Source organism: Fundulus heteroclitus, chromosome 2 (assembly GCF_011125445.2).
Source record: "Fundulus heteroclitus isolate FHET01 chromosome 2, MU-UCD_Fhet_4.1, whole genome shotgun sequence".
Classification (NCBI taxonomy): Eukaryota; Metazoa; Chordata; class Actinopteri; order Cyprinodontiformes; family Fundulidae; genus Fundulus; species Fundulus heteroclitus.
The window spans coordinates 38,016,155-38,037,319 of NC_046362.1; the positions used below are offsets into that span (position 1 = coordinate 38,016,155).

Here is a 21,165-nt window from a genome sequence, read left to right on the forward strand (position 1 = left end):
ACTTTGGTTCGACGGCCGGCCGGATCAGAAGAAGAAGAAGAAGAAATGGTTTATCTTTGAGGAGGACAGAAGAAGAAGAAATGGTTTATCTTTGAGGAGGACTTTAATCGGTGCCGCTGAGACGAGCATGGAACACGTTCTGCATTAAAGACGGCAGCGATGCAGCCTCATGGTGTCAGTCTGAGATCTTTACCTGTTCATCATATCCTAAAAATCTGAAAAACTAAGTCAGATTACTGAGTTATGATTGGTCAAACTGTCCCATAACATGTTAGCCTCGTGAGACCATCCTGATCTCGCGAGCTTTCAAGGTTTCACTCGCAGATCAGTCTGGCTACTCTCTGTTAAAGAAAATTTGGAGCCGTTCACCAAACGAACGTCCAATCAGCGTTGGCTTTGAGGCGGGTTGAGGTGTGACGCAACGGGAAGCGCGTCAGTTCAGTCTAAAGAACATGGCGGCTTCAGCCGATGAAACTAGCGTTAGCGTGGCTATCGAGCAAGTTTTATTGTAATTACAGAGTATTTCTTTGCTGAGCTAACGAGCCTTTACCTGCAGCAGCAAGAGTAGCTTGGCTTGTGGTTGTGTTTTCGTCGTCGCTCGTAACAGAGCGACGACGAATCTGATTGGTTTATTTGACCCGTCTATCACCAACATAGGCCAATCAGCTAACCAGTATTTTCGCCCCTTCCCAAAGTTACTTCAACGGAAGGTTTCCAGATGGATATGCAGAGCAAATCTATCTGGCGGAGTCAGGTAAATAACATGTCACCAAAGGGCAGAATGATGTCAGTTATTTCAGTGATTCTGTTTAAAAGTGAATCTTGTGTGGAGGAGAACGCCTTTCTCAGAAAATGGGAAATATCGTCTCAAACCAATAAAAAAAACTGCAGACCTGGCAACCTCCTCAGGGGTCAGCCAGCTTCTCTATGAGCCGCATTCAAGTGGATTCACGGAAAGTTAGGTGGAAGGAAGAAATGGTAGAAAAACCGAAGCCGTGAGATGACTGTGAAGCAAAGCTTAGCCAAGAGATCCACGTTGGCTCTGCAGTCAGACAGGAGACGGGTTCTACCCGGAGATGGAACCATCACCTTCCTGAGTCCGTATTCACAAAGACCCTCAGAGCTCCTAACTCTGCCTAAAACTACCGAAGAGTTTTAGCCTCAGAGATTCAGGCGCTGCTGAGAGTGACTCTGAGGAAATGACAGAAAGCTTCATCTCAGAGAGGTGTGGCTGACCCTGATTGGTGTGATGCTGTCTTTTAACAGCTGTGATTGGTTCTAGTGATGAAAGGAGAGAAATTAACCGATTAGGCTGGATGAAGAAATGTCATGATGATGAAATTAAGCAAAACGGCCCCACAGCATAAAAAGCTTCACATTTTGCTCATTTATTTTTACTCACCTGTCATTTTCCTACTTTATTTGTTAACGCGCTCTCACCTGTCTGCGTGCGTAAAGCGGCTGGATTCAGCAAAACTACCAACTTCAAAAAGTGAAACAAACCAAACTGGGCAGCAGCTGTGGAAGAGAAACGTGGTGAAAACTAAACTGGATCACGGCGCAAACACGCGGATTCTAAAGCGCGTTGCCGCAGATCTGCGCCTCTTGGTGCCTTTACGCACCAGAGAGAAGCGCTCCGTGCGGCAAAGCGAGGAGATGACGTCACAAGCAAGCGATCCTTATGGCGGAACGATTGTTCCTTTGACTCGAGCGCACAGTGAGTCAGGTGAGAGACAGGTATTCAGCGTTTAAACGTGGCACGCGCGCGCTCAACTCTGATAAACTCTTCTCTACCCTCTGTCCTCGCGCTCCGTTCCATCTCTGCGCTCGCGACTTAAAACGGCCCACTCCTCCAGCCAATCACATACAGTTTTTTTTATCCAATCAGAGAATTGTTTGTAAATACTGCATTCGGATGGATTAAATCAAAACGCTGCAGACGGTGGGATTGAAGAAAAAATAAATAAACTTGAATATTTTAGGCTACTGGCATTATCCTGCGATACAGAAAATTCTTTCTCATCTCTTTTATATATTTTGTAAATTTCTCCACTTTTTATTCATGATTATTCAGCATTTCCCTCATTATTTATTTATCCTCAAAATTACGTTACTAGAGCCGCGCCTTAAACCCGTCCGGCTGCTGAAAGTAATTTCCCTCCATGGGGATGATAAAGTTTATCTTATCTACATATTAATAATTGCGTGATTGTCAAATAAGTTTTTGTACTTATTTCCTCCTCTGCTCAGGAGGATCAGCCAATCAGCTCTGTTTCCACCATCTTCCTGCTTCAGACTGAGGCTCTAAAAGTCCTCTTTACTCCTGACGTTTGTGAATAACTTTTATCTTACTTGGGTAAAAAGGTAAGAAAAATTTTCAAATTCGTGAAATGCTAAGATTTTACCTGAAATGACGTCACAATGAGCTTTTATTCTGAGGAATCGTGGTGAATACGGAGTGTTTCACTACTCCTTACCTGGGCTGAGGAGAAACAGAACCGGAGTCCAAAGTCCTCTTTTAAAAATGAAAGTTTGCATTTCATTTGGAAATCAAGGTCCCAGAACGCCTGCCAAGAGTTTCATAATCCTGTTTATGGATAATTTACTTCTGTTAAATCGCCACTAAGTAACCAGAGTCCTGCCCAGAATCTAACCTCCCATCTCTGATGTCAGACCTGTAGGTTCCTGAAGGACCGGACCTGCATGTCTAATAATCCAGACCCTCCTGAACCTTTTGCATATTCAAGTATTTTCACTCATCTTTGGGGAAAAGCTTTATTTTTTTCACAAAATAAAAACATGTTGCATGTACAGTAAAACATGCTTTTTGCTTCTTTTTTTTCTTTTTTTACAGAATCAGACCCAGCATGTCTGAACGGGTCCACATTCACAGTAAATAAAATAAACTGTTTCATCAATTTAAGAATTCATCGTCAAAAAGGGAACTTTAAATCTAATTTTTTGCTGCTCAAAAACAGAAAAATAAATCCTAAAAGTCTCAGAAGCTTATTTTTTTTAATCTTTAATCTCTTCAGAGTCGTTTTCCTGCGGCTTGGCAGGCAGACGGGAGAAAACAGCAGAAAGTCTGAACGGATCCCATAAACGGATCAGAGGCGGGAGAGAAGACTTTCAGAACAACACGGCCGGTAAAGCCGGCAGAAACGGAGCGGAGTGTGTTTGGACCTGGTGGAACGGAGCCGGGTCCCTTCAGGATCAACTAATCAGATAAACCCAGCACACATTTAGGGAACTTATTACTTCTACGTTAAAATAAAACCTTTATTTCCTTCCTACGGGATCCCAGCGCTGTTTCTACCTCCTCCTCCTGAAGAAGATGACGCTGCAGACCACAGCAGCAAGCAGCACCAGAACAGCGCCTCCATAAAGCAGAACCGGGAGCTCTTCTGCCGGTTCCGGCTGGGCTGGGACCTCCTCAGGGGCCACAGCGGCAGCTTTGGGGGCCACAGGGGCCTCCAGAGCCTCAGCTGGAGCTTCAGAAGGCGCTGGGACCTCCTCGGCTGGCGGTGCCGCCGCTGTGGGGTCGGGTTCTGCCGCTGTGGGATCGGGTTCTGCCGCGGCCTCTGGTTCCGGCGGCTGAGGGACCGCGGCAGGCTCGGCTTCCTGCTTTGGTTGAGCAGCTGGTTCTGGTGCGGCTTCGGGTTCTGCTGGTGCTGTTGGGGTTTCCTTAGCTTGAGATGAGGTCTCCACCTCGACAGGCACTGGGGTGCTGGCAGCAGTGGATTCTGGCTCAGGTTCTGGTTCTGCTGCAGGAACAGGCGGTGAAGCTCCAGGCCCAGGTTCTGCTGGAGGAACCGCGACGGGTTCCGGGTCGGGAGGCAGCAGCTCTGGTTCTGAGGAGACGTGGGAAGGCTCCGCAGACAGACCTGTGGGCGTTTCTATGACGACCGGCTCCTCCAACGACACGAGGGAGGCCGGAGGCGAGGAGACGGGTCCGACCGGACCCGGGTCCCCGAACTCGGCCCGCAGCGCCGCCAGGTCGCTCTCTGTGCCCAGAACGCTCATCATGCTCTCGTCGATGGCGCCGCCGCCGCCCTCCTCCAGAAGCTCCGCCTCCTCGCGCTCCACGTGAACGATGTCCGAGTTGGAGGAGTTGTTGTCGCTGCGCTCCTCGGCCAGCGCCGCCGCCTCGTTGCTGTCCAGGCTCTTCACGTCTTCCGGGTCCATCGGACCGACTTGTGCCCAGGACTCGTGGCCGGCCAGAGACGCCGCCAAGCTTTCCGTCTGCCAGGAGCCGGGCTCGCTGTCGTCTGCGGCGCCGAGCAGCGAGGACGGCGGGCTGAGCGGGTCCGGCTGCTGCTCCTCTGACAGGATGTAGATGTCGTTGCTGTCTTCAGCGATGGGACCGGGAATGCTCCTGCTGCAGCAGGTCCAACACGCCGGCCTGGGGGGGGGGGGGGGGGGGGGGGGGGGACAGAGAGACGTTACAGAGGCAGAGAGCTCCTCCTGTTATGGTTCCACAATTTTAAGAACAGTTCTACAAACGTTCCATCATCGTGTTCAAAAGGGTTTTTAAATTTGCTTTGCAGGGTGGGCATTATAAGCTTCTTGCTTCTGCCAATACACCCTTTTTCAGACTGTTTTAATTTATGTTATATGGATATATGGACATATACTGTCGTTATTATATACTTGTGTGTCTGAAATAAATAAATAAATTTTACATTTTTTTTATTGAGCTGCAAGAGAAAACCAACCAGTGACCAGTTTTCCCCTCCCCCACCTGTTGCTACACAGCTGGCTGAAATACATTATTACACTTAACGTTAAAAAAAAAAAAAAAAAAAAAAAAGAGACATTTGGCTTTTTGAAAGTATTTCCAGCAGTAAAAAAAACCCTAAAAAGTGAGAAATGTTCTCTAATGAACCTCTGAGGTCTCAAAGAACCGCTGCGGTTCCACTGAATCTCTATTCCCTGACCAGGTTCTGAAGGAACTGGTTCCCCGTCATTTTATTCTGTCTGAATACGACGGCCCGCCTTTTTATTTCTAAACCTGAATACGTTGGTGAGGGGATTAAAACACGCAGAGTTCTGTGTTCAGGGTTGTGAAAACATGGGTGGAGCAGGATTTAACAGGCAGCGACAGAAAGCCGGGTTCTGCTGAGGGAAGCCAGGTGTGAGTCAAACGGGCCTGGAGGGCCGGTTCTGACTGAGCAGCAGAACTGCATCACGCTCGCTTCAAATCAACATCAACTCTCCCATAGACTGTTTAAAACATGCAAACCTGCCCCGGCGTGTTTTAAACCACCTCTGCAGTGCGAAGGTTGCGTTTGGTGCCGTCAGCTGTGCGCAGGAGGACAGCAGATTAAATCTGGTGGCGTTCCTCGGTTATCCAACATCAGTAAATCCTCCGGCTGTGGATGCAGCCATTAGCGGGACGCGGCTGCAGTCCTAAACTCTGGGCTTCATTAGAGCGCCAACGCACCGCTAATATAAGCTGGTCAGAGTGGAAACGAGCAGCGGTCGGGTTTTAAAGCTTTAAAAGCTTTTCATGCACATTAACAGTTATTTAAAGTCAGTTTTACAGGAGAAAGTAACAACGAGCCACAGCGAGAGGTTTAACATGAGATAAAGTCCAGGATTACCTTCTTCCCTCGTTAACCTTCAGGGTTCTGCCTGCTGTCCTTTCAGCCGCGCTGCAGCGCTGAAACTAACGTAAAACTTTAAACCTTCGCTGCCGTTGCCAGGTTCAGCTCTCCGCCCTCGCCTGAAGACAACGCCACCATAAAGCCGGCAGGTTCCTGGGTCACAGCCAGAGCTGTGGAGGGCGCCTCGCCTGCTTTTCACTTTGTAAATCAATACCTGACCTCAGATCAAAACCCCCACAGCACCGGTCCAAAACAGTCTGTGATGCGTTATAAATACTCGCTACTGATCGTTGACCAGATTCCTGCCAAACGAAACCACTAAACTCATCAAAGCGAACCGTATTCACCCTCTGAATTCAAACATGGAGAATAATTTGGTTAAAGTGACGCTCAGCGACTCGTCTGCTCAGCATTTATCAGGTTCACCCGCATGGAGCTGAGAGCAAATAAAACCATTTAGAGTCCAATTTAAAGCACTTGTTTCAGATTTACCTTAAAAATGATTTTCTGGATCCCAGAACCACGATCCAGACCGGTTCTATCACCAGAACCTTGTTGCATTTAAAAACACACCCGGCTTAATTTCTTAGCTCTAAATAAGTTTACAGAAGTGGAAAAGATCCAAATAAACTTTGGAGAAATGTTCTGTCTGGGTTTGGGTTAATAAATATAGTCTTTCTGCACAGATCATCTTTTCCTGTTTCAGAGCATTTATACAGACAGATAATAAAGTTCTGTTTTAATTTACAGCCAATGTTTATAGGGAAGGAAATGTAGACCTCTAAATACTTCAATCCCAGTTAGAGTTTCAACTGTGTGGAGACCTGGACAGGTCCAACATCCAGCCGGCCGGTTCTGTTCTGGTAGAACCCGTCGGAGCGGCAGGCGGACGGCGGCCTGTCCAGCTAAAACACCAGCAGACAGTTAATGCGCTGCAGCAGACGCTAAAAGTGGGTCAGCTACACCCTGCTAAAGATTTTATTAGAAGTGTTTTTTTTTTTTCCCGTCCTGTGCGGCCTCGGTTCTGCGGTTCAGTCTAATTCAGACACGCAGGAACGTACAGTGATGCACCCTGGAGCCGCAGAGCCAAGACTTACGTAACTAACTGTGATGTGGCCTGAAAGGGCCTCAGCTGGAGCCCCGACACCAGCTGGTTCCTAAAAACGCCTCGGCTGCAGCAGCTTTATGGCGTAAGAAAGCCGTCAAAAAGATTTAACTCATATTTGTATATCAATAGAAACATTATAGAAAAGTTAAAATACAAAATTCTGCTGTCATATGAGTGAAGGAAGACTGCAGAGTTTCTCCTGGTGTGGGAGGAGCTTGTGACCAAGACATGATTGGTCAGATAGATAAGTTCTGGTGGGGGTTGAAGAAGCCATGACAGTATGGAGTAAGAAAGCTGTCAAAAAAAAGATGTGTGCACGATTTTAACAGTTCATATTTGTCAATGAAAATATTGCACAAAATATCAAATACAACATTCTGATGTCAGACTCAAATATATTACAGCAGAATTTTGTATTTTTCTGACATAATCTGAATCCGCACAGATCTTTTTGACATCTTTCTTACTCCATACATCTCCGTGTAAAACAGGACGAGCAGATAAAAGCTTTTACAGCCGTTTAAGATATCCTGCTTTGACTATCATTTAACTGTAAAATGTGCATCACCGCTGCAGGAGACAGTCGTCACTTTGTCACCTTCATCATCCGCGATTCAAATGACGCCAAGGTGACCGGCCCTGACTCGGCAGTTTTCACAGGGAGACGGCTGGCGGTCTGATTCCTGGTGACAGCGCCACTCCTCCACCCTTATCTCCCTGCAGCGTTTTCCCTGCCGGACCTCCAGAACCCAGCCCCGCTGTGCCCGGCTGCAGGACAAGCAGCTTTGTTCGTGCCAAACCAAGTGTGAGCCACATTAGGCCCATAATAATAATCCTCATTGTTTTCAGCCGAACTGACGAAGCACCATGAGAGGCACCAGCGTCTAGCACCGTGCTCCACTTTCTTCTCTGTGACATTCAGGCCAACAGAGTTTCTGCTTTTTAACACTGGGACAGAAAAATAAGCGTCCCTGATCGGCACCTAAAGGGCATTAAGGAATTATCAAGATATAAAAATAACAGCAAGACGAAAGAAGAAGCTTATTTTCTAGCGTTCTCCATCAGCGGCTCCTCTGCAGGACGAGGAGGCCATATTGCTGGTAGGAAGAGACCTTTTCGTCGTCTGAAGACTGCAAACACCAGGACTAATGAGCGCCAAAGCAAAGCATCTTACCTCCGAGGGAAGTCCTGAGTTTACGGTTCAGAGGACGAAGCTCCAGGGAGCCTCCAGGATGGAGCGCAGGTGGGGAGGCGGTTTGTGAGCAGGGTGAAGGGATGCAGCTGTCAAAGTCACAGGGATGCAGCGCAGCTCTCACTGGCTGCTGCTCACATCCTCTAAGCCCTCCCCTTCCTCCCCTTCCTCCCCTTCCTGCCCATCACAGCCTCCTCTTCATCAGCCATCCCGGCCGAGGTCATCATCTGTTTATCCGCGGTGACGCAACGCTGGGTGGAGGCAGAGGGCTGCGAGCTCATGAGACGTCCTGAGGAGGCGGGTCACGTGACGCTGCATCAGGGCGACCTGCTTAATGCCGCTAGTGTCTCTGAAACATGCTGAACGATCGCTGGCCTCCTGGTTCCCATGAGCAAAGCTCCTGCAGTGGAGAAATACAACCGTCCTCCCACACCAGGGTAGATGTGGGTCTCCCTCCGGCCCGCTTGTTTCTAACCCTGCAGCTGATTCTCTTCTGACTGACGTTCTTTTAATAAGAACCCATGGCGTATGGAGAACAGCTAAATTAGTCGGAACCAGACATTTAAAGTAGGGCTGGGCGATAAATCGATTTAATCGATTAATTGGAATTTACAATTCTTTAAGATTTCATTTTTGGAAAATCTGGATTTTATTTTGCCAATACACTCATTGGGTTTCCATGAAGAGAACAGCATGTGATGCTGAATATATGTTTAGGCAAAATATTGTCAAAATATTGTTAAGTGGAAACTTTTTTTTTTTACCATAATACGAGGTACTTCATTTACTTTTTTTAAAACTTAATTAGAAGTTCACAAGTGCAGTGAAGCCTGTTCTTAGCTCAATGTGTAATACCACTAGCAGCAAATGTTTTGTTATATTTTCATTGTTTATAATGGCACGGCTGCCATCTTGTTTTACATGTTTCACAGCTTGTTTTTAGTTGCACTTTGAATTCAGGTCAACTCCCTGACGAAATGCTTGACATAAAAGCAAGGTTTTAAAATAATTTCTTTAATTTCTTTTTATGAAACAAAAAGGAGAAAAAAAAAAAAAAAAAAAAAAAAAAAAAATCGATTAATCGGATTTGGTATGATAAAATCGGAGATTTATTTTTTAATCCATAATCGCCCAGCCCTAATTTAAAGACACGGTAGGGGAAAAAAAATACCTTTTCACTCCCTATTTGCTAAATGTCTGATAACTGATGATAATTTTACTGGTTTTTATTGTCTTTCTTCAGATCCAGACGTTTCTAAACATTTATTTGGTAGAACTGCGTTTAAACTGTGACACTTGGGTCTCCATCCTGTGGCCTCTGACAGTAATTTGCTGCAGTTTTGGGTCAGGCTCTTCCTGCTAACCCAAACCTTTCAGCTCCACTCTGAGCGACTGAGGGCATCGCTCTAAAACATGGACGCCGTTGTCCATCAGCCACTGGGCCCACGCTGAGGGACGCCGTCCCCCCAGAGGACCCATATGTGTCCGAGCTTTAACTTCCTGATGCCCTCCTGCTGCCAAATACCCCCACAGCATGATGCTGCCACCTCCGTTCTTCACAGTAGGGACTTTCTTTTTCCTCCAGATGAAACAAAGATTATTGTGGACAAACTCTTCAGTTTTATTTCCATCAGACCAGAGGACACAGATCCTGGTCACTGGCTTTATTTTTATAAACTAATGTTTTTTTTTCTGTTGTTTTAGTCTGAATGGCTTCCTCCTCTCTGATTGGCCCTTCAGCTCATGTCGGTCCAGCTTTAACATCTTCTTAAGGTCTTTAGCTTTGGTTCTGGAGCCGATCCAAACATTTCCCACCAGAACCCGTTCATCTCTGGGACCCAGAACCACATGATGGCTGGACTTTTCCATCTTATTGTTTTTTTTTTCCCCCCTTCTAATTTTTCTGACATTGAGCAAATAGAAATTATTTCGTTTATCTTAATTGACCTGAAACAAGAAAAGTTTCATCTGACTGGGAAAATAAGGTCACGTGTTTCTTTATACAGTAAACATCTGGGTTCAGCTGTAATAAACTCAATATATTTGGAGCTGTTTAGTTGCTCATAAAGCTTTATTTTCCCCTCCTGTCATATTTTCCTCTGTTGAATGACTTTATATTGTTTTCATGATCAAAACAAACTGAGTAGTTATTGTTCTGGCTGTAAAGTTCGGGCCGGTGATCCAAAACACGATGTTCTGGTAATAAAGACGGTTTCTCCGGCGCTGCTAGAGTCTTCACCTCACAAGTTCAGGTCTGCTTTTGGTTTTCTTGTAACCGTTTCCTGACGTGGCGTTCAAGTAAAGCAGATTAAGTGTTAATTTTTTATGCAAATTCCCTGTCTTTCCCATTTTGGAGAGTTGGCTAAGAGAAATTATAGTCTGTGTTTAAAATCATAGGATAAAGAGAAACTGTTCAAGTTGGACTTTTTCTGGGTGAAGGTTAAAAACGCTAAAGAAACCATTAAATCAAAGGACATAAACCTGACTGGGTCTTTTAATTTAGGGAATTTATGCTGAAAAACAACTTTACCAAGACTGGACAAATAATCATTACCTCTCACAAGCTAAAAAAAACAAACAAAACAAACAAAAAAAGATTTCTATATTTTGGATAAACACTAACAGGCTCAACTTCCTCTAAAAATGTCCCTGAAGGTAGGAAAGGGGAAATAGGCAACATTTGAAATGTCCGTTCAGGGACTTTGGAAAGTTTTGAAGTTAGTAGATATTAAAGAAAGAGAAAAACGGTGAAACAATGAGAGTAAAAATAAAAGGCTGACATTTTGTTTTTAGTTCGTTTTCATTTGGCATATATTAAAATTGAGAAATAAAAGAAATGAAGAAGTGTTGCTTTTTGGTCAGAGGGTTTTGGTTGGTGCCGTTTCTGTTAAAAGCTTTGCTTTGTTTTCCTAATTAATGTTTTTGTACAGATATAACTGAGGTATAGTTGTGTAAAACGAACAAAGACATAAATCATATGTAAAATAAAAGGAAACTATGGATCGCTACTCAGGGGCTCTGAAAAACTAGAAACAGCTTTTTTTTTATAAAATGCTGCAATAAAAGCTCTAAGTTATATATATAAAAAAAGATTTATTGGTGCAGATTTTGTTTCTCTGTTGATTTTTTCTACATTTTTGTGCCAGAATATGCTGTGGTTCGGCATTGCATCCACATTTATTACATCATTACACAGTTTCAGTTTCTCATGCGTCACAAAGACGCACTGATAAACTTGAGACATGTTGGGTTTAATATGTTAGGAAGGTAACAAACATCTTTCTCTGCTCAGCCTCAGCCTGCAGTAAACAGCCGCTCTAACTCACCGATGCCCTCATGTGGCCATTTTAGTAACTGCAGGTCAGTCTGAACATGAGCTCAGATGTTTTCTCTCCATCATCTTTACACTATTTCACACTTTTATCTCCATTTCCTGTAAAACTGAACATTATTCCAGCCAGTTGGCTCCACACCCAGTCATTTACAGGTTCTGGACTGGCTCACACTGGTCCATTTAAAGTTGAATATATACATGGATAAAGCCTTATAACGTTTGCAGCCGGCTGGATTGAGTCTCAGTGCGTTAGATGGACACATCTGACCCAGATGATAGAGGTTAAAGGTCAAAGACAGCTGAGAGGGCACTTCCTGATACCATCCAGTCCTGCTGATCTACATCCTATCGGTCTACATCTCTTCTTTTACACCTATGGCTCGTTTATTTTGGTCCGAAGCAACTGATGAGATTTTTTTTTCTGTGGTTTGTTTTCTTTTCACATTAAGGAAAACTTGAAATGAACCAGAACCTGCCACTGCAAACCACTCTGGAACATTTAGACTGTTTATTGGTCAGATGGGTCCAGGATGGGAGAACCTAATGTACAGCAGAAGCTGTGCTGGTAGAAAACATGGAGAATTTAACTTTGTTGGTGTGTTTCTGGGCTTTATGCTTTAAAAAGTTAAATTTACCACATCCCATAATGCAATGCAAACCTGGCTACAGGAAGGTGTTTGGATGGAGCGCGCCGTGAACGCCTGGTAGCGATGTCGCACTGAGATCGGATCACGTTCCCACCAGAACCTAGAGAACGTGTGGAACCGTGCCGAGACCCGCTCCTCCCATCGGTCCTGGTACGGCTGTTTCAGACCCTGCACTGCAAAAACGGACCTAACAATAAGTAAAATGTTCTTAAAATTTGTATTTTTGTCCTAGATTTGAGCAGGTAAATAATATTATCTGCCAATGGAACGAGCATTTTGACCCCTAAAATAAGATAATTAGACATCCTGCACTTGAAATAAGATGATGGAGATGAGTTGTTCCTATTTTAAGTGCAAAAACCTTATTCCATTGGCAGATCATCTTATTTACCTGCTCAGATCAAGCACAGATGCACTCATTTTAAGAGAATTTTACTTATTTTTAGTTCCGTTTTTGCAGTGTGGTGTGATTGCTGAGTTGGATCATGTTTCATCTCACGCCCAGCAGGGACTGATGGAGTTCAGCCACCTCTTCAGTCGGTCAGTGCATTAACCTTTCCCCTCTTGCATATTTCCAGCTCATTAATTCAAATCCACACATGTATGCATTCCCTTTGTGAAGGATTTAAACTCACCCATCCTCCTTGCTGGATAATGAACGGCGCCTCGTCCTCCTCCAGGCAGCGCAGCCCCAGCTGCAGCAGGGCCGCCAGAGGCTTGCCCTCACTCTGCAGAGCCTGAAGCAGCAGCAACGGCACCAAGACCTGATGGAGCAGAGCAGCAAGACAACGGCAGAAGTCAGGAAGCTGCGCCGCCATTATGTGAAAATAAAAGCAGAAATAAGCGGCGTTAGAACGTGTCAGGAAAGGCTCACCTTGTTCCAACCTGCTTGAGTGAGTTGGGCCAGATCCAGCGTCGTGCTCTGAAATCTCTGATAGTCCAGAGGTCTGAAACATGCAGACGTTCATGCTGTTATAAGACACTCCACTAAGCAACAGCTCCTATAATTAACATTTTTATTTAACTCATCTGCACAAGTTTGAGGAAATCTAACTCGTAACTTATTATTATTTAACTCTTCCCTTTCCAAATAAAATTCAAAGAGACTAGAGGTCGCTAGACGCTCAACTGGCTCATTAAACTTAATATAAAAATAATCCTCTGCTTTGTCAAACTAGCAGTGTGGGAAAAGTATGAGTTAGTCACAAGAAATGTAGGAAATTGCTCGACTCTGAAGTCTGCAGACAGCCTGCGTGGCTCACAGGCTGCAGCCTAAAACGTCCCGGTGTTTTTCTGATGTTTTAGTCCGTCGTATCGTAGGACGCGGCGAAGCTTTCGCCTCTCGGTACGACAGCTTTGTGAGATTCTAAGTTGTGGTCTTGCTTTGCGGCGTTTTGGTGAAACATGTTTCCACACAGCGACGTGTTGTAATTAAAAGCTGGTTAGCCACGGCGCTGAGCTGGATCGACGGGCCCCATCCCTGCTCTGAATCAAGGCTTTATCCCAAATGTGTCATCGGCACATTTTTTTAACGCCTGAAAAATAACCTACTGGAATACATAAAAGTTCTGTACTTTTCAAACCATAAACTGCGCTGGATTATAACAAACCATCAATTTGAGAAGATTTAAGGATTTTAAATGCGCTTTTTGGCCCAAAAAATATGGTATATTTATAAACACAACACAGAATCTCAATATAAAACAATATAGCCTCATCTTACGTCTCTCTTTTAAATGTTGATATACTCCCCAGCTCATGAAGATGGGGACGAGTGGGTTTAGAGAGGAAGGACCTGAGCGGCACAAGGTTCTGTCCTGAAGCCAGCAGGACACCACGGGTGAATTAGAGCGGAGACATTTCTGTCCAACATCAGTGTCTGACCTCATAAATGTTCTTTTAGAAGAACGGTTCAAACATTCCACCAAACGCTGGAATAAACGTCATGTGTGATAATCCTGCTGCAGCAGCAAACGAGTCGACGCTGAGCAGCAGGATTATCTGCAGCCGTGTGGACCGATGAGGAGAAGTCATTGTGTGAAATACTTTTGCAAATATTGTCACAGCTGTGTAATCTGACCCAGTGAGGAGAGTTTTCACGGCTGCTGGCAGGTCTGGACCGAGCTGCTGGGCCACGCTGTCTCCGATGGCAGCCAGGCAGTCTTCCACTGAGCTCTCTGGGTTTGGTGGGCAGAACACCGACGACTGCTGGAGGTCCACACCTGTGCTGGAAAGGCCTGCAACCAGAAAACAACACAAAAAGAAGACTTTTATCAGAACCTAACAATAAGACAAGCTGGAGGAATTAAGTTTAATCAGAAAGGAGATCAGACCAATTAGCTGGAAACTTACAGGCAGACATTTCCTCCTCCAGATGTTTCAGCTCTTCCTCGATCTGCTCCTTCATCCTCCTGCTCCTCTCCCGCTCATTCTGCGCGTCTCCTAAAAGAAATAAATTAAATCTAAAGCGTCAGATTCTCTGCATCTCAGGCACAATCCTACTCTGCAAAAAGGGAACTAAAAGTATGTAAAGATTTCTTGAAATGAGTATATTTTCCTTTGATTTGAGGAGCCAAATAAGACTATTTGCCAATGGAATGAGTGTTTTTACCCCTAAAATAAGATAATTAGATACCCTGCACTTGAAATAAGATGATGGAGATGATTTGTTCCTATTTTAAGTGCAAAAATCTTATTCCATTGGCAAATAGACTTATTTACCTGCTCAGATCAAGGAAAAATACACTGATTTCAAGAAAATTTCACTTAATTCTAGTTTCCTTTTTGCAGTGTACGGCTTTAAGTTGGTTTAATGTTCATAGCTGACCTCTATAGAAGATGAGGTCAGCTATGATCAGTTTATGTTTTTATTTCTGGTTCATTACAAGAACATAATTTAATCTGAAAGAAAAGTGTTTATAGGACAGTGAGAGGAAAAGAGTCGCTGTGCTTTGTTACAGAAACACTTTTACCCGTTAATCCTTTTTATAACTAAATAATATTTTACTGGGTTTTATGTGGAAGCAGAGGATAGAGTCAGCATGGAAACATGGAAAAACATCTGAAGGAGACTAATTATTCTAGGTCTAAAGATTCTCATGAAGGTTTACAGTCTCCCACCTTTATGGGTCTAAAAAGAAGTTCTTAAAAACGAGAACTTTGGAAACCTTCGATATATTTAGTCAAGTTTAATGAATTTTTTGTTTGAGAGTCAAGGGTCGCAGGATGTTTTTAGCAAAGAACAAAAAGTGTCTAACAGAAGAAAAATGCTGTGTTGCACCAAACGTTTTCTGAATAAGAAATAAGTGAAAATCTCTTAAAAATATTACATTAAGTCTCCATCTGCAAAACCTCCTTTTGCTGGAGGGCCAGCCCTGATCTGACGGGTTTCCTGCCTTGTTTCGGGGGAAGAATGTGGATAATGTGCGTTTTAAACACATCAGTCTCATTAGATAAATCATATCAAACATTTAAAATAGGTCTGGATGATAAATTCACTTAAAAAAAAGGCATAAAACGGACACTTTTTGAATACCAGCGTTGGAGCGTCTTCCCTCCTCAGGGGGATCTAATAAAGTTCTTGTGACCAGCGCTGGGCAATGTATCGGGATTTTTAAAATACAGAGTTTTTAAAAGGAGCTATAAGATGAGAATATATAGTTTATATTGAGATGTTGAGTCATAATTATACCTTTAAGTATTCCAGTAAGTTATTTTTCAGCTGTTTCTCATAATGTTGAACTAATGGTGGATCCTTTAGGCGGATAACCTAAACTTCTCCAGAACTTCCTCCCTGACCTTTCTGCTGGGTTCCTTGGTCTCCTTGATGCTGAACGTTCTCTGATGTTCTCTAAAGAACATCTGCAGTTAGATTGAAATTAAATTACACACAACTGGACATTAATTTGTTAATTAGGAGACTTTAAAGGCAATCTGTTTCACTGGATTTTACTTTGGGATATCAGATTATTGGGCGCTGAATATTTTTGCTCACTGAAATATTTTGATTTTGTTTGTGGAAAACTTCATGAATCACTTTGGTTTTCACCTTTTTTCCCATGATGCACCACTTTGTGTTGGTCCAGCTCATGAAATCTGATTTCACAGGCATTTATTAAATGTAAAAAGTTTGAATACTTTTGTGATGTTTTCCATGAATGAACAAGTCGACCGTCTGTAGAATCCACCTTAAGGGAAAGTGTCTGCGGCCTTTTATTGACACTTTAAACAGTCTGACAGCCAATATTGTGCGTTTTGTGTTGGGAACAGAACCTCAGCATGCATCTACTCGCCCCGTCTCCTAATCAGGTTAGAAAACGAGCCAAAAAACAACAAGATGGAGATTCTGCCACTGATTCAAAGCACTGATGCTCATTTGGGAGTAAATTATTGTAACAGAGACGTGATCAACTGTGTGCAGGTTAGAGGAAAGACTAAAGCTGCAGTGAAAAGCAGTTCTGCAGGTTTGTAACTAAATGTAGTGTTCAATTCCCTGGAAATAAATAAATCTGTCTATTTTATTTGTTTTTTCTGAACCAGGCCCCTTAATTCCTCTTTGTCCTCGCCCCCCCGGACTCCCCGAGGATCAGGCTTGGTTTGTTCAGGGCTTGGTGCTGCTGTCTCAGCATACAGCCGGTCACACAACTATTCTGCTTCCGTCTATTGGCGTGAGAGTAATCCTGCCATGATTACACATGACAGGCTGTCAGAAGTTGGATCGGGTCGAGCGGAAAGCGGGGATCAGGCAGTTTTGGTCCGTTCAAACGCGTTTAAATCAAAAGTCCTCCACGTTTCTGCTAAACCAGCCCAGCTGCTCTAAAGGGACGGCGGCCGCAGCGCCGCAGCCTGACATCAGGTTTGCATCTGCAGCGGGAAATGAAGAAGATCCGTTTGTGCTGAAGTATGCGGAGCAGAACGCGCACAGGAAGAGAGGAAGATAAACTGAAAGGTTACGATGAGTGAAGTGAACGTTTATACGAGTCTGAATCTGGAGTTTACAGCCGTCCGCCGTCTCAGATAACATCTAGTTCTAAATTAAAAGTGGAAGTCTACTGGACGCACTTTGAAGCAGCTGCTGGTAAACAGGTGGCTCCATGCCTGACCGCTGAAAATAGTTCGTGCTGCGGCGCCGCGCTCTTCCTCACCTGCTTCTGTAGCCGCCGTCTGGGCTCTGTCGACGGGCCGCATCCTCAGGTAGCTCAGCAGAACGTATTTAGTTTCATAACGGAAACCTGGAGGCACAGCGGCGGCGGCGGAGCTGGAGGTCGCCATCGAGCAGACGGGTTTCAGACCCTCAGGCACATTAATTTCTAGTCAGAGCTGGACGACCAACCTGAGGAAGATGAAGACTTTCACTGTTGTCTAAAAATCACAGCAATAAAAGGTTCTACTAAATAAAAATATCTACTTTAAGAGTTTACATGTCCTAAATGCTCGCAGGAATAAAACTGCACTCATGGATGCATTTATCAGTCATATTCAATAAATTTGAATATTACTGGAAAGTTCATTTATTTCTCCAGTGGATCAACATTATATAGATTAAAACAGATTGATGATGTTTTAAAGATTTTTTCTTCACCTCCAACTAATAAAAAACCGGAGTATTTAAAATTAGAATAATGCAGACTAATAAAAAAAAAGCTACATAATCACAGGGATTAGTGAAAAGTATGTTTAATATCGGCTTAAAGGTTGTTTTTTTAAAAGCCTCTTAGAAATGCATATTCTAATTTACTGAATATGAATCATGAAAAGGCAAAAACTACACAAAGTGCACATTTACAGATCAAACTTTCATCTGTTTCAAATGAACTCCTAGAACTATAGAGACCAAAAGTGTCAAAACCATCATAATGTCCTAATATTTATAAATGCAAATTTAACAGTAATGCATTCATATAATTACAGGTAAATTAGTACAATCTCATAACCCTGCGATAATAAAAATAATAATGGAATTGCAGCTAATGGTCAAAAGTCACAAAATCTTATAAAAATAAACAGATACACGCGTTAATATAATATGTCAAACAGCAGCAAAATATGCGTTAAAAATAAACATACATATATAAGATTAGTTTAAAAATGTTATTAGATACTGAATGAAAAATACTAAATAGGATATTTATATCTTTATAATTCCTTAAATGTTTACTCTTTTTATAGCACAATCATTTAAAACGATTAAATCATTTCTATTTACTTTGCTCATAGTTGTGTTTTATGAGTAGTGGGCGGGGCTAACACTGCTGCACCAATCAGATTAGATTAAATCCTTAAATTAAATACTTTAATCATCATGTGACATTTTTACACAAATTAATTTCGCCACTTATCCGAGATCAGGGCAACAGATCCAGGAGAGAAACCCGAGGCGTTCCCAGGCCAGACCAGGGTTCACATGGAGTTCTGGGTCTAGTGGGACGGTCCTGGGAACCCAAACCTCTACAGGCTCCTTTCGATGCGGAGAAGCAGCGGCTCTACTTAGAGAAAACTGCATCAGCAATGGAGGTCCTGAACACGGCGTGTTTCAGTTCCATGGACCACACAGCCAGAACCTTCCCACTTTCCAACTCAACGTCTGGAGGAGGCGACGCTCTCGCACACTGGGAGGACCATGCCGCCCAAAGCCTCTCACCCTGAAGCTGGGGGGGGGGGGGGGGGGGGGGCGGAGTCCAGCGGCTCTCCAGGAGCTGATCCCAGGCTTTGCACTGAGGCGGGTCCAACTATTTCAAGCTGGTGCCGTTAACCTCACACAGCAGCTCCTTAGCAATTAGCATGCCGGGGGCCGCGCCCACCACCCAATTTACTAATTGATCTTAGTTTTAATTAATTATTTTGACATTCAGTTTTTAAGAAATTGACACATTAGTCTAATTTTTCAGTCATTTTATGTATTTATGCCAATTTTGTTTCAATTATTGCCTACACATTACAAGACTTCTTGGGGACTGATACGATTTGTTGTATATATATATATATATATATATATATATATATATATATATATATATATATATATATATATATATATATATATATATATATATATATATATATATATATATAGAGCATGTAACAAAAGTAAAACAAAAGTAATTTCCCTCTGGGGTTATTATAGTATGTCTGATTCTGATTTACAGGACTTTAAAATAACCTGTAAAATCATTGTTTGCAATCTATAAACAATTGATTAGAAAACGGAACAAATTACTGTCATTTAATCATTTGTTTGTTTAATTTAGTCATTCGTGAAACAGTTTAAAGAGTATAAATATTTTTATTTAAAACTTCTATGTTTAGTTTTTGCCCTTTGACATAAACAAGGTGACACAAAGGGAACTTTGAGTTAGAAATGATTTCTCATATTCGCTTAAATTATTACAGGGTCAAGACAGTACGCAACACAGGGCTATGAAATAACTTTCTATATTGTTTAAAATAAAATGTTTATATAACAGTTTTTTGCATTTAATAAAATTTTGTTTTGAAAAGCATTGAACCATTTTAATCATTATAGAAAAATGCGTTTATATCGCGCATATAAAAGTGAATTTAATACATTTATTTAATCGATTGTGGCGCTTTTAGCTCTCGGTTTTAACGAGGTGACACCGAGAGGGCAGGAAGTTTGAAATCAGCCCAACTATTACAAGACTTCCGGTTTGACCTTCAAAATAAACGTCGTGCCACTTTATGAAATCCTGAATTCAGTTTGACGAAAAAAATAAAAGAATATATAAAATCTTTATTTATTAAAATTACACAAGCAGCTTTCATATCAGCATTAATTTCAGCTATGTGTTGTTGTTTTTTAAATGAAACCCCAGCGGCATGAATTATTTCCAACTGTCATTAAAAGCTAAATTTTAGCTGCTGAGCTCCGTGCAAAGGGCGCAGGTCTGCCGTTTAACGGCAGAAAACGCTTTTAGGACACAGGGCGCTGCTGGAAGCCTTTAGCCCGCATGGAAGCTACATTAGCTAGCTTAACACTTCGCCTTATTTCCACTAAACAAATTACTAAACTTTCAGGTAACTTCTAGCGGCTCCGCGGGGGTCTCGTTCTTACCGTCCGGGTCCAAAGACAACCAACCGCTGACAACCGCCAGGCTGAACGCTGTCCTGCGCCACTCGACCCCCCCACAGCAGCGGCGTGAGGAGTGAGCGGAGCCCCGCTGGCTGCTGGCAGCGGTAGGTAGCACCAAACTCCGGGACACGGCAACACACCGCCGCGGTTCCTCTGAAGCCCTTCAAAATAACACTCCTGCTGCCTGGAAGGCGGGCTGTAGGGTCCGATTTATGCGCGGAGAGCGTCCATCTTGTGCAGGGAAATACGGCGAATGTAGCGTATCATTAATTTTGATTGGATCAGATCACCGTCTCTTCAGAGAGTGCGCGCAGGTTTGGTTTTTAGCACCATTCTCTCTCACCTGCGCTGCCCTTCCGAGGTCATTGCCCTTCTATACGGTGTTTTACGGCCTTGTGGTGCATTCATGTACCACTCGTACGCCTAAAAAAATCCACATTGAAATTCCACTAAATGTTTGAATAAAAACATTTTTTATGTCATATCTCACCATAGTTGTGTTTAATATCTCTTAAATAACATTATTAACCATTTCATGTCACTTTATATTGTTGCATATTGGTTTTATAACTGTGCTTTGCAAATGTTTTTATTTCCCGTGAACTTTTTACGTTTTCCCAAGTTACAATCACGACTTTCAATGTATTTTATTGGGATTTTATATGAAAAAGCAAATGAGTGAACAAATGATTAGGCCTCCAAATAAAACATCTGAAAATATATTGAATCCCTTTCAAGCTCAATCCCAAGCATTGACAACTCACAGTGGTCTGTTCAAGCCATCAACTAGACATGGACAATGGACAACTGCAGAACTACCAATATGGTGGTGAAGACTATTTCAGACTTTAGATGACTAAAGCTGTGACCAGTGTGATAGTATTTCTGGTGAAATGGCCGGTCAATAAGTTTAAATTTCTCCCTATCCCTTCAATATGTACACCATTTTTTTTACATCACCATTTTTTTTCTTATCTAGCTCTTTTTTCCACTTTCTTCTGTAGTTATTTTTCCTGCGGCATTGACAATGTATTATTATTATTATTATTATTATTATTATTATTATTATTATTATTATTATTATTATTATTATTATTATTATTAAGAAATTATTATTATTATTAGTTGTTGTAGCAGCAGCAGCAGGTTTCAGCCAAATGCCACTCCCAACATGGCCGGAACGTCATGA

General features: G+C 42.8%; 1 protein-coding gene across 1 annotated transcript; it reads right to left on the reverse strand.

The window, feature by feature from the left end:
• Positions 1 to 2,824: 2,824 nt before the first annotated feature.
• bcl2l13 (BCL2 like 13) lies at positions 2,825 to 20,318 on the reverse strand. The gene is made up of 9 exons (XM_036126809.1): positions 19,959 to 20,318; positions 17,032 to 17,219; positions 14,240 to 14,329; positions 13,968 to 14,124; positions 12,762 to 12,834; positions 12,523 to 12,651; positions 12,442 to 12,448; positions 5,159 to 5,180; positions 2,825 to 4,375 (listed from the first exon to the last, which is right to left on the reverse strand). Exons 2-9 carry the CDS (start codon positions 17,156 to 17,158, stop codon positions 3,313 to 3,315), a joined length of 1,668 nt encoding a protein of 555 aa, XP_035982702.1. The 5' UTR covers positions 17,159 to 17,219; positions 19,959 to 20,318; the 3' UTR covers positions 2,825 to 3,312.
• Between the last annotated feature and the right edge of the window lie 847 nt (positions 20,319 to 21,165).